Source organism: Pristis pectinata, chromosome 2, assembly GCF_009764475.1.
Source record: "Pristis pectinata isolate sPriPec2 chromosome 2, sPriPec2.1.pri, whole genome shotgun sequence".
NCBI lineage: Eukaryota > Metazoa > Chordata > Chondrichthyes > Rhinopristiformes > Pristidae > Pristis > Pristis pectinata.
This window is the reverse complement of record NC_067406.1, coordinates 92401336-92415368: the sequence shown is the minus strand read 5'-3', so window position 1 is coordinate 92415368 and position 14033 is coordinate 92401336. Positions and strand designations below refer to the sequence as shown.

Here is a 14033-nt window from a genome sequence, read left to right as displayed (position 1 = left end):
TAGGTGTTGTTGTTGATAGTGATGAAGGTTATTGTAGATTACAGGGGGATCTTGATCAGTTAGGGATGTGGGCCGAGGAGTGGCAAATGGATATCAATACAGGTAAGTGTGAGGTGATGCATTTTGGGAAGTCAAACCAGCGTAGGACTTTTTCTCTGATAAGGTAGGGCACTAGGGAGTGTAATGGAAGAGAGGGACGTAGGAGTACAAGTGCATAGTTCATTGAAAGCGGCATCACAGGTAGACAGGGTGGTGAAAAAGGCATTTAGCATGCTGGCCTTCATCAGTCAGGGCTTTGAGTGTAGGAGTTGGGACATTATGTCGCAGTTGTGTAAGTCGTTGGTGAGGACACACTTGGAGTACTGTGTACAGCTTTGGTCACCCTGCTATAGGAAAGACATGGTTAAACTGGAAAGAGTGCAGAAAAGATTTACAAGGATGTTGCCAGAACTGGAGGGCCTGAGTTATAGGGAGAGGTTGACCAGGCTAGTACTTTATACCTTGGATCGTAGGAAAATGAGGGGTGATCTTATAAAATCATGAAGGGCATAGATAAGGTGGATAGTAACAGTCTTTTCCCCAGGGTAGGGGAGTCCAAAACTAGGGGGCATAGATTTAGGATGAGAAGGGAAAGATTTAAAAGGGACCCGAGGGGCAACTTTTCCACACAGAGGGTGGTGAGTATATGGAACGAGCTGCCAGAGGAAGTGGTTGAGGCAGGTACAATAGTGTCATTTAAGAAGCACTTGGATAGGTACATGCAGGGGCAGGGCTAAGAGGGATATGGGCCGACTGCAGGAAATTAGGGCTAGCTGGGTGGGCACAGTGGCCCGCATGGACTGGTTGGGCCGAAGGGCCTGTTTCCGTGCTGTGTGACTCTATGACCCTAGAAGCAGAGAATTTCTGTATAGAATCTCAAATACTTAAAGTACAGTTTTGGTCTTCAAATTGTTAAAACAAAAGGCTATACAAGAGAAGAGTGATCCAGAATTGAGAAGCTATAAATGTCAAAAGGGTTCTAGTAGGGAGACTGAGCAGCAGACTGAGAGAAGTACTTAAGATCATGAAAGGGTCTGACATGCAGACATAGATGTTTCCCTTTTGGGAGAGATTAAAACTACAGGTGTAACCATAAGATGGTAACCAATTTATCCAATATGGAATTTAGGGGAAAATTATTTATTCAGAGAGTTATTGTAATGTGGGAATTACAAGAGTAAAGAGCAAAGATTGTGTTTGAAGAGATGCTAGATAAAAAAACACCACGGACAATTAGACCAGGATGCTGATATGGTTAAATAAGGAGGGACAGGACATGGTCACAAGACAGTATCCTGAAGTCTTGCTGCTTAACAGCATCGACGATTGTCCTTTGATATGCCCGTGGGACGTTACAAGAACAGATGATGGGGAGCCACATGATGGAAGAAAGGCATGTGAGAAAACAAGAGGATTTTTAATTGTTTCTGAACATAAGGAAAATTTAATTGTACCTCTGTCGAAATGAAATGCTCATTTCGTTTTCGCACATTTATGAAAATAAGAAACCCAACATAGCTGGCGCTATTGGACGAAATGAAATCAGATCACCAGCTCCAGGCTATGGCATCAAAGAACTGCTCGGAAAGAATATACATGTTCCAATAACATTTGCAAATGGTGCAGATGAGCTCCTGCCAAACACGCATTCCATTTGGACAACCTAATGCTGCTTCAAAAAGGACTTCTCTCTCTGGTTCTGTAAAGGCAGCCTTAGTTTCGTTTATAAATATCGTTCATATTATATAATGCCATAACGCATTCAAGATGGAGACAGTTCTAACTGGCAATCATTTCATTTACTGGGATAACCACCGACAAGAAGTTGCTCAATCAGCATCTCATCGGAAAAAAATATATTTTCAGAAGGCTTCAACTGTTTCCATGGTGACAAGTGTTGAGGAACACTTTTCCGAGAATTAACTTTGCAATCCCAAACTGCGGATCCTCTAGTTGACAAATCTTGCTGAAAGTCATGTCCCTATTTGTGCCGCACGCCAGCACTTCCTTATTAACTAAAGACCAAATATTTATCCATATGAAAGTATATTTTTTCTGAGTCAGCTGAGACCCTTTTTTACTGCTGGGTTATAATCGGCAGTGGTAAGGGTATTCCATTATCACTTTTTTTTACTGTACGACAGTTATTGCCGTGAAGTATTAGTTTCCAATTAAATATGAAACATCTGAACCTGCCTCCCTCTCCTATGGTGCTGTCAATAATGACTAAGAATTAATTATAAAGTATTAACGATGTACACAGGAATTAATTATAAAGTACTAAACATGTACACTGTGTACACCTTAAGCTTAACGCGAGCAAGGAATTTCATTGCACCCTGGTGAATATGACAATAAACTAATCCGTATCCGAATCTAGCGGCACACAGCCGAGAATATCATTGAAAAGAGCGTTTACATCTCAGTGCTAGCACCACACGTCTCGGTGAGCTTTCCACTGTCTGATACCTTGTCTGGATACATGAGCAGCAAGTCCAGTGTTAGTACGCACCCTGCCTGCAGCCGCAATAAGCCCAGTCGATCCTTCCACGGCGATTCCTGATAAAGCACCAGGGCTTGAGCCTCCCATCGGGGTTGCGACAGAAGTTGTGGTCTCCCAGACCTTTGTTCGGGAACCTCTCGACGAAACTGGGGATGGCGCTCCACTCCAGGCACCTGTGGCCGGACTCGGTGATCCCGAGTGACCGCTGCGAGGAAGCCGGGGCGGCCGGGCTGTGCAGGCAGTCACCCGGGAGGCTGCTGTGACCCGCTGTGCCAAAGCACCAGACTCCAGCGCTGCAAAGCAGCGCAGCGGCAGCAAGAAAGCTGCCTGTGGTCCTCATGGCGATCGCTCTGCATCCATCTGCATCGGCCAGCGGAGCGATCAGTCCCACATGCACCACTATTGAACCCCGTTAGGTGTGTGTGTGTGCGCGGTGTGGGAAGGGATAAAACGGATGCAAGAGGGAAACCCAGCCAAACACCGGGGGGTGTCAGCTTTTAACGCTGGCTGCTTGTGTCTTCAAACATAGGACAGCCGGCAGCCGTGCAGGGGAGGACGTTGTTCTTGCATCTAGTGTGAACTTTCCCCAGTCCCACGCTGAACTGTGAGATGCTGGGCAGGCAGGGCTAGGGTTGGTTGGTACCGAGACCTCGTTCACACCTTCCGTCGGACACTTGAAGAAAGCGTGAGGTTTATTTGCAAGATGTACCAAGTTTCACTCTGGACTGGAACCTGGCGAATATTTGGCACCAGTGTCCTGTCAGAATTACAAGCCTGTTGAAACTGGGAAAGAATAAAAGAGATCCCTGATCCGGGCGAATTGCGAGTTGCTAGTGTACATAGAACATAGAACAGTACAGCATAGAACAGGCCCTTCGGCCCACAATGTTGTGCCGACATAGCTATTCCCTCCTACCTACAGAATGCCCATATCCCTCTAATAGAAACTGGTAGGAAACTATTCCCGTAGAATGGGTTTAAATCTGAGAGCTCACGGATATTGCTGGATCCTGGTCTCTCTCCCGGTTAACTTGCCAAAGTTAAATGTGGATGTAGTATCCGCGGCAGAACCGGGCTAAAACAACCCTGCCCTCATTTATCGGTTGAAAATCTCGCTCCCCAGGCTCATTTCCAACTCAAACAGCATTTTAGGGGCAGTTAACACTTTACAAGTCTCATAAAACAATGAAATCTACAAACGGACAAAAGCCCCTGGTCCACTTCTTTCAAGCCCTCTTTGTTGTCAGTGTTCAAAGGGGTCTTTTTCCTCCCTCTGCTCTTCAAAACACACTTCAATCAAACACACACATTACTAAGCAAACCGGACAGCCCTGAACTCCAGCACTGGACACAAGTGAGCGTCGTGTCATGTCGCATTCGGCACAATGGTAATTAAAGGTCTGGGACTGATCTATATCCAACAAGCTCAACAGCCGGGAATGGAACAAAACTGCATCCTGCTGAATTGCTTTAGAAAGCGCATTTTACATTTCTGGGTCTTTATTAACAGAATTAAATATTTTATTTCGCACAGAAGTTCATTGAAAACGTATAAACAATTCATGCAAAGACAGTCAAAGTGCTATAAATTGTTAAAAATATACCACATAGTTTCCGTAGTCTCCTACAATGCGTGTCCAGGAGGTTATGTGGGAGTGGCAGCGTTACCCCCACCACAGCTGCTCCTACCCACCCCAGAGAATATTTGGTCAGGTGGCATCTTCCTTGGGTGTTCCCGCATCATGTTATCATGATTCCCGTCCTTGTAATGTGCGAGTCGACATCCGGTTGATGCCTAGGTCCTCCTGATATTTGCTGTAATAGGTGTTGCTTCTGTTTTTTCGTAAATGAAAACTCTCCTCTGGATTCCACTACTTCTCCAGTTTCCTCTGAACTTCAGCTGTTTCAGGATTTCTAGCATTAATAGGTAAAGGCTATTGTTTTGTTTCCGCCAGGAGCAGTAGACCTGTGACTCAATACATGCAGAAATGTTGGCCTTTTACCCTCTCATTCTGATCAGTATAAATAACCAGATGAACTTTAGTGCTTATATTCAGAGCCAACTATAACAGTTGAAAGAGTATTAATAGCTTGCTTCATTGCATTGCCTATATACTTTTAAAAATGGATTTGTCTAGAAAAATTCAGACACTGAGTTTTTATTACAGGACCACAGGAACAAGTATAAGCTACTCAGCTCCTCAAGCCTGTTCCATCATTTGTTAGACAATGACAGTATGACATCTTTAACTCAATTTTACCCAGGGGGCCACATGAGTGGCGTTGGTGCTATGGTTTTTTAAAAAAGTGTTAACACTACTGAATGTATTGACAATTATGACACTAAGGATGCAAAAGTTTTTGCACTATATAGTTATGAATAAAGTCTATTTTTGAAATAAAAAAATACCCACACTTGCTCTATATCCATTAATGCCCTTATCTTAACATCAACCTAGTTTAGTAACAAAATTTTCAATCACCTACTCTCAACAACATTTGGGAGAGTGAGATTTTCAGAATTTTTATTTCATTGGCCCTTTATGTATGAAAGCAAATGCTACAATTGGGAATATATGTTTTCAGTGCTTTTTCAGCACAGTGAACAAAGGTTTTCTTGCCAGAAATGTTGGTAGTAAGAATCTGAAGGGAAAGAACTGGTTGCTCTTAGCTTGGTAGGTTTTACTTTTATTTCAATATAAGTCTGAAGGCAGCAATCAAATATTTATTTGAAGTCAAATTTAATTTACTATTAAAAAAGCATTGCATTATATATAATGCTGTTCATGTCCTCATGAGGTCCCAAAGTTCTTTACACCCAATTAAATACTTAAAAATATAATCTTGATTGTATAATTTGAAACAGAGCAGCCAATTTACACATAAGGTATCACAATCCTGGAATGTGATATAAGGTTACAAGTGTAACCTTTTAATTCAAGGTGTCAGACTTGCTCCCCATCCTCTCGTGCAGAATTAACATTCTAGTCTAACTCACCTACCTTCCAGCCTTTCAGGATAGATAGAAAGAAATCAGAGATGGAGGTCAGTTTTTCTCCCTGTTGGTTGCACTAAATCCCCTAAATGGCAGCACAGATTTCTTGTACTCAACTACCAGAATTCAGTTCCATTGGGACAAATACTGTATAAGAAGCTATATACAGTGTGTATATTCTACAATCAACACACATGACTAGGGACAATTTTCAAATCCCATCTATTATCTCAACCTGAAACTAATGATGAGTTATAGGTCCTCCCTGGGTTATGAAAGCCCAACTTATGGACACCTGTCCATACAATCGAGCTGACTTATGAATCTTTGATTTTACTAAAATTTGCTTATGTATTTTTAAACAATTTTTGAAACAAGTTCCCTAACTTTATAGCAGAGCTTCACAAGTGAGTATGAAGTAAATCAAGTGATTTGAAGTTAGCCAGTGCGGTCGGACCCTAACCATGCAGAGGCGATGTTTTCAGTGGGAATTAGTGCTTTGAAGCCCTGTGCCGGCAGCTCAGAGTTCTGGATGTGGATGGATATGCCGGCTGCTGCAGGGCTGCAGGCGGTCTTTTTCGGGGTTGAGTGGGGTATTTCCCCTTGCATTTAGGATACCATTGGGATGGATGGGGATGAATTTGTCAGATGCTCCGGGCTGGAATGGGAAAGGGACATTTCTGTGAGCTGTCTCTCCCTACACTTCCCAATCGGAAGCTAGTTTGAGCCGAGCCAAGCTGGAACTGCTGAGTAGACTCACTCGCTCACTCACTGACTGAGCTGGCGGCTGCTCTTGCTGCACCTGCTTACTCTGCCATCACAGTTGTTCCCGTGATCCTCTTCCACATAACATTTTTGTTCATTTCCGACTTAAGAAAAATTCAGGTTATGAACAATTCTCAGGAACGGAACCCTTTGGTTACCTGGGGACTGCGTGTACATAGTTTTAAAACTCTGACATTGATTGCAAGCAAATTTTTATACTCCGGTTTTAGTACAGTTTAGAAAAATGATCCAGCACTAACTTGCTAGACTTTGCAAGTAGGGAGTGTCAAACTAACAGGTAGATTGTTTTTCCCCACTAACCTCCCATATTAACCCCAACGCTCCCATCAGCTTTTCACCTCCAAGCTCAACTATGCATCATTAACCCCACTAAGTTCAAAGTTCTAGACCTTCCTTCCAAGTCACTGTATGAGTTTGAACTCTCCTACCTTAATAATTTCTTCCTGCATTATACTGTATATCTGCACGTACTCTCTGTACTAAAAATGATCTGTTCCTCACCATCCTATTTTAGGTGGTCATTTACTTAGCTTCTCGGGAAGGTGGGACCTGTACAGAGAGGACGGGTTGCACCCGAACCAGAAGGGGGCCAATATCCTTGTGGCGAGATTTGCTAGGGTGGTTCGGGAGGGTTTAAACTAGTTTGTGAGGGGGAAGGGAACCAGAGGAGTAGGTCAGAGGAAGAAGGGAATGGGGAAAAGTTAGATCAAACAGGTAGAGAGGCTTTGGGGAAGGAGAAGCTGAATACAGGCTATAAAAGTAGTAAGGTAGATGGACTGAAGTGTGTCAGAAATAAGGGGGATGAACTGAGGGCTTGGATAAGTATGGGGGAATATGATATCGTGGCTATTACTGAGACGTGGCTGACGTCAGGAGAGGAGTGGATATTGAATATTCCTGCTTTTCGGTGTTTTAAGAAGGATAGGGAAGGGGGGAGAAGAGGTGGAGGGGTGGCGATACTGGTCACTGTTACGGCTGTGGAAAAGATGGATGTTGTAGAAGAATCATCTCTAGAGTCTGTATGGGTGTAATTAAGGAACAAGAAAGGAGCAGTTACTCTACTAAGAGTATTCTATAGGCCCCCCAGTAGCAGTAGAGATATAGAGGAGCAGATTGGCAGGCAGTGTTTGGAGAGAAACAGAAATAACAAGGTTGTTATAATGGGAGACTTCAACTTCCCAAATATAGACTGGAACCTGCTTAGTGCCAAAGGTTTAGATGGGACGGAATTTGTTAAGTGTATCCAGGAGGGATTCCTGACGCAGTATGTTGACAGGCCGACTAGAGGGAATGCCATGTTAGATCTAGTTTTAGGAAATGAACCGGGACAGGTGAAGGATCTATTGGTGGGTGAGCATTTGGGGGACAGTGACCATTGCTCCATAACCTTTAAAATTGTCATGGACAGGGACAGGTGCAGAGAGGACAAAAGGTTTTTCAATTGGGGAAGGGCGAACTACGAGGCTATAAGGAGAGAACTTGGGAGTGTAAATTGGGATGTCCTTTTTGAAGGAAAATGTACCATGGAGATGTGGTCGATGTTCAGGGATCTTATGCAGGATGTTAGGGATAAATATGTCCCGGTGAGGCAGAGAAGGAATGGCAGGGTGAAGGAACCATGGGTGACGAGAGAGGTGGAACGACTTGTTAGGGAGAAGAAGGTAACATACGTGAGGTATAAGCAGCAAGGTTCAGACAGGGCCCGTGAGGAATATAAGGTAGCAAGGAAGGAACTTAAGAAAGGGCTGAGGAGAGCTAGAAGGGGACATGAAAAGGCTTTGGCTAGTAGGGTTAAGGAAAATCCCAAGGCCTTTTTCAAGTACATGAAGGGTAGGAGGATGGCTAGGGTGAAGGTAGGTCCGATTAAGGACAAAGGTGGGAGAATTTGCCTGGAGGCGGCGGAAGTGGGAGAAGTTCTCAATGAGTACTTCTCTTCGGTATTCACCATGGAGAGGGGTCTTGATGATGCGGAGGGGAGTGCTGGTAGGGGTAATGTTCTCGAGGTTGTTGATATCAAGAGAGAGGATGTGTTGAAGTTGTTAAATAATATTAAGACATATAAATCTCTGGGGCCTGACGGGATTTTCCCCAGGCTGCTTCGAGAGGCTAGGGAGGAGATTGCTGAACCGCTGGTAAGGATCTTTGAGTCCTCGTTGTCTACGGGGGTGGTGCCGGAGGATTGGAGGGTTGCGAATGTTGTCCCCTTGTTCAAAAAAGGTAATAGGGATAGGCCAGGGAATTATAGACCGGTGAGTCTCACGTCTGTGGTGGGTAAGCTGTTAGAAAGGATTCTAAGGGATAGGATTTATGAACACCTTGAGAATCATGGACTGATTAGGGACAGCCAGCATGGCTTTGTGAAGGGAAGATCTTGCCTCACAAGCCTGATAGAGTTCTTTGAGGAGGTGACCAGGAAGATTGATGAGGGCAGTGCAGTGGATGTGGTTTACATGGATTTTAGTAAGGCATTTGATAAGGCTCCTCATGGTAGGCTTCTTCAGAAGGTCAGAGGCCAAGGGATCCAAGGAAGCTTGGCTGTGTGGATTAGGAATTGGCTTGCATGTAGGAAGCAGAGGGTTGTGGTGGAAGGAGTGCCCTCGGATTGGAAGGCAGTGACTAGTGGTGTCCTGCAGGGATCGGTTCTGGGACCTCTACTTTTTGTGATATTTATAGATGACTTAGATGAGGGGGTGGAGGGCTGGGTTAGTAAGTTTGCGGATGACACTAAGATAGGCGGTGTTGTGGATAGTGTGGAGGGCTGTCGGAGCTTACAGAGGGATATTGATAGGATGCAGAGCTGGGCTGACAAGTGGCAGATGGAGTTCAATCCGGAGAAGTGTGAGGTGGTACACTTTGGAAGGACAAACTCCAGGGCAGAGTACTGGGTGAATGGTAAGGTACTTGGCAGTGTGGAGGAGCAGAGGGATCTGGGGGTTCATATTCACAGTTCATTGAAAGTTGCCTCACAGGTGGAAAGAGCAGTTAAGAAGGCTAATGGGATGTTGGCTTTCATAAGTCGTGGGATTGAGTTTAAGAGCCACGAGGTGATGATGCAGCTTTACAAAACTCTAGGTAGGCCACACTTAGAGTACTGTGTTCAGTTCTGGTCGTCTCATTATAGGAAGGATGTGGAGGCATTGGAGAGGGTGCAGAGGAGATTTACCAGGATGCTGCCTGGATTGGAGAGTATTGAATATGAGGAGAGGCTTAAGGTGCTAGGGCTTTATTCACTGGAAAGGAGGAGGATGAGAGGAGACATGATAGAGGTATATAGAATATTGAGAGGAATAGATAGAGTAGATAGTCAGCGCCTCCTTCCCAGGGCACCAATGCTCAAGACGAGAGGTCATGGCTTTAAGGTTATGGGTGGGAGGTTCAGGGGAGATGTCAGAGGGAGGTTTTTCACCCAGAGAGTGGTTGGTGCATGGAGTGCACTGCCTGGGGTGGTGGTGGAGGCAGATACATTGAACAGGTTCAAGAGCTTGTTGGATAGGCATATGGAGGAATGTGAGATAGAGGGATATGCAGGAGGAAGGGGTTAGGTAGTGTGAGGGTGGTCTGATGGATGGCACAACATGGTGGGCCGAAGGGCCTGTTTTGTGCTGTATGGTTCTATGGTTCTATGGTTCTATGGTACTACACTCTTGCCTCTGGATTCTCAAATCATACCCTGTAACCTCCCTTTCCCTTTTCAAATATCTCTTGACTAACATATCAACCAGATACTTCTTCAACAGCTTATCCTCAGTGCAACCCTGACCTCAACCTATCAAAGATATCCTCATTGTCTCTTTCACAATCCCCCCCCCACCACCCCACCCTCCTGTTCTGTAGCTTAAAACTAACTTGTTTTCTCTTTCTCCAATTCTGACAAAGGGCCTTTGACTTGAAGCATTAACCTTGTTCCTCTTTCCACAGATGCTGCCTGACAAGCTGAGTGTTTCCAGCATTTTCTGTTTTTCTCTCTTAATTAACTGCCTCTCACAGAGCACCTTAATATCCCATCCCGGGCACACCTTTTCCCACGCTGGCATTAGCTTACCCTTATATCCTCCCTAAACCCTTCTCCTGCCTTGAGAAGGCAGTAATTCCAACTGAAAACATCGCCTCTGACTCAGCAGCATACAGCTGCATGGTCAGGGTCCGACTGCACTGGCTAACTCCAAATCACCTGATTCACCTCATACTCACCTGTGAAGCTCTGCTATAAACCCTTCCACCTTGCTTCAGTCACACCCCCAAGTCACAAAACCATGAGTTTAACTTCCAATCCAGTGACCTTGGTACTAAAAGGCTGACACTTCTGTGCAGTACTGAAGCACTGGATTGTGATACATACTATCACTTTGATGAAATAGTAAAAGGAGTTCTGGCCTGTCCTGAGTTTACACATTCTCCCTGTGATGTTTGGATTACCCTGCACGCTCTGGTTTCCTCCCACACTCCAAAGACAGGCAGGTAGGTTAGTTAGGAATTGTAAATTGCCCCTAGTGCAGTTGGGTGCCAAGAGAAATGTAAGGTAGTTGATGGACTTGTGAGAGAGAATAATTTATTTGCAATATGGGTGAATGGGAGTACACTGATAATGGGCACAGACTTCATGGGCCAAATGGCCTCCTTCAGTGTTGTGAGGAAATAAGGCAATGAACACCAGAGGGGTTTTCCTGGGTTTGCTTGTGTAACCATATCCCTCAAAGAATATCACTCAGACACATTTTTATTTATCCCAGTGCTGCTTGTCGGTCCATACTGTGCACAAATTAGATGTAGCATTTCCTTTATTACAATAGTGACTGCCCTTCATAGAAACTTCACTGGCAATAAAAATGCTTTGGGAGGTCTTAAGGTCTTGAAAGTTATCTCAGGAACGGAAGATTTTTCATTTCATGAGGAATTCTATATAAATACAAATTATATCATATGAGGAGTGCAATATAAAGGAAATTGTTTCTCCTTGCAACTTTGACCATTAATTATTAACATGAGAGTTTTTTTTATTTTGCGAACAAGAATCTTCAGTTGGGCTCCAGACGATGAGCTTTTGCTCCTGGAGTTGGTTGGAAGAGACACGCTGTGGAGTTGTGGCACTGTGTGGACATCCAGTCAACCCACACAACTTAAACAACCTTAATCTGTAACAAACCCAAAGTATTTTGCCAAGAGGCAAGAAATATCATTAACATACAACCATGAAAATAAGTTCTAGGGACTCAACTGATTTGGGGAGGTTTGGGACCATCTTATAGGTCCCAAATGATATGAAACTGAATACTTGGAGGAGGAATGGGAACAACAAAAGCAGAAAATGCCAGCTGGTGAACACTAAGTGCACATTCTAGTTGTGCATGTGTACATGGGTTCAATAAGCAATACAATAAACTACCATGTGGTGAACTGAGCTGTTTTGACTGACTCATGCATTCCACAATCAGGCTGTAAACATTTGCACTACCCTGGTGGATATGAACAGATGCCGTTTGAAGTATAGAAATGTGCATGTTTGCATTGTGAATTGTTTTTGTACCAAAATTGTAATCTGTCTCTCTGCCATCACTGCAAACAGCTTTTATCAGTAACTAATAATTGTAAATAAAGAATCCAAAAATAAAACCCCAGAGCCAAACTAATTCCTTTTCAGCAACTTTTTTAGTACCTTCTAGTTTTCCCTTTCTTTCAGTTTGAAAGCAACTTGCACAATATAATTATGTTTGTAGCTCAATGCCAGCAAAAACCAGAATGAGACTGTCAGGGTATTTGTAACACTGCAACAGTAAAGATGGAGCTCAGAACTAACTTTAAAATGCTAAAGCATGGAAACAGCTTTATTGCAGTAGTAAATTACCCTAAATTACTTGTAATGTGTACTTAGACTGCCTTATACAATACCAACAATTTACACAGCACTCGATAAAAACACACTGACTTAATCTCTCACCATCTTCACCTTTCCTGAAAGTGTTAATTCTTCACTATCATTGATTCCAGGAATGCCCATTGATTTTAGAGAAATAAAGGACTGCAGATGCTGGAATCTAGATGAAAAACACTATGATGCTGGAGGAACTCAGCAGGCCAGGCAGCATCCGTGGAGAAAGGGTCCTGAAGAAGCGTCCTGACCCGAAACGTTGACTGCCTGCTTTTCTCCATGGATGCTACCTGACCTGCTGAGTTCCTCCAGCATCATAGTGTTTTGTCCATTGATCTTCTTCAGTACCACACTTAAACTTCTGGTTTTAAGTGTGCAATTTAACTTTGAATGAGACTGGACTTTTTAACTATGGAGGACCCAAGCACTACCCTGTTCAAACATTTGTTTACTGTGGTGTTTCCTCATGGAAAACGCTCAGATCTTTCAACATATAATCACATGGACAATGTTGTAAACAGAGACGGGTAACCACAGTTATGAGTTATTGGAAAAAAATCTCTTGAAGCAGGGAAAGATGTGATTAAACTGGGGCCTTTTTTAAAATGGCGAGGGAGTCTGATGGACCTCAGAGTCAGATTCAGAATCAAAATCAGGTTTATTATCACTGACATATGTTATGAAGTTTGTTGTTCTGCATAAAAAATTACTATAAATTACAAAAATAAATAAATAGTGCAAAAAAGGAATAATGAGGTAGTGTTCATGGGTTCATGGAATGTTCAGAAATCTGATGGCGGAGGGGAAGAAGCTGTTCCTGAAACACTGAGTGTGGGTCGTCAAGCTCCTGTACCTCCTCCCCAATGGTAGTAACTTGGAAAGGGTATGTCCCAGATGGTGAGGGTCCTTAATGATGGATACCAACTTCTTGAGGCAATAGCTTACTGAAGATGTCCTCAATGGTGGGGAGGGTTGTGCCCGTGATGGAGCTGGCTGAATCTCCAACCCTCTGCAACGTCTTTTAATCCTGTGGATTAGACCTTCCATACCAGGCGGTGATGCAACCCGTCAGAATGCTCTCCACCATACATCTGTAGAAATTTGCAAAAGTCTTTGGTGGCATACCAAATCTCCTCAAATTCCTAATAACGTAGAGCTGCTGGTGTGCCTTCTTCATGATTGCATCAATGTGTTGGGCCAAAGATAGATCCTCTGAGATGTTGATGCCCAGGAACTTGAAGCTACTCACCCTTTCCACTGTTGACCCTTCAGTGAATACTGGTGTGTGTTCTCCTGACCTCCCCTTCCTAAAGTCCACAATCAATTCCTTGGTCTTGCCGATATTGAGTACAAGATTGTTGTTGCGACACCACTTAACCAGCTGATCTATCTCACCCCTGTACGCCTCCTTGTTGCCATCTGAGATTCTGCCAATGACAGTGGTGTCATCGGCAAATTTATAAATACAAACTACTTCCTTTGATTAGGCAATTAATGTCAAAGGGAATTAATGTCAAGTTAGAGTTGAGGGAGGCTGAGAGAAATTTCTTCAAGCAGAGGTTTGTTGAACAATCAAATACTTTACTGGAGGGTATAGCTGAGACAAAGGGAAGTGCAACTCCCAAGTAAACGAAGATACAAGGCCAAGGGAATGTGTGACCCATGGGATTATTTTTTGTTTCCTTTAAGAGCTGACATAGAAGCAATAGGCAGAATGGCATTCTTCTGTGGCGTAAACTTATTTGGTTCTAATTTCCTTCCACATCCACTTCCAGTTGATATAGATGAATAGATATTAGAATCCATGACTGATATTCCTGCTCCCTGACACTGGGACAGTGTGC

General features: G+C 43.7%; 1 protein-coding gene across 1 annotated transcript in view; it reads right to left on the bottom strand.

Annotated features, from left to right (window-relative positions):
• prss12 (serine protease 12) overlaps positions 1-2883 on the bottom strand; it is a 96353-nt gene extending 93470 nt beyond the window's left edge. Inside the window, exon 1 of the mRNA XM_052041280.1 lies at positions 2552-2883. Coding sequence (XP_051897240.1) covers positions 2552-2882 — 331 coding nt within the window. The 5' untranslated portion in view covers position 2883. The remainder of the gene's footprint in view (positions 1-2551) is intronic.
• Between the last annotated feature and the right edge of the window lie 11150 nt (positions 2884-14033).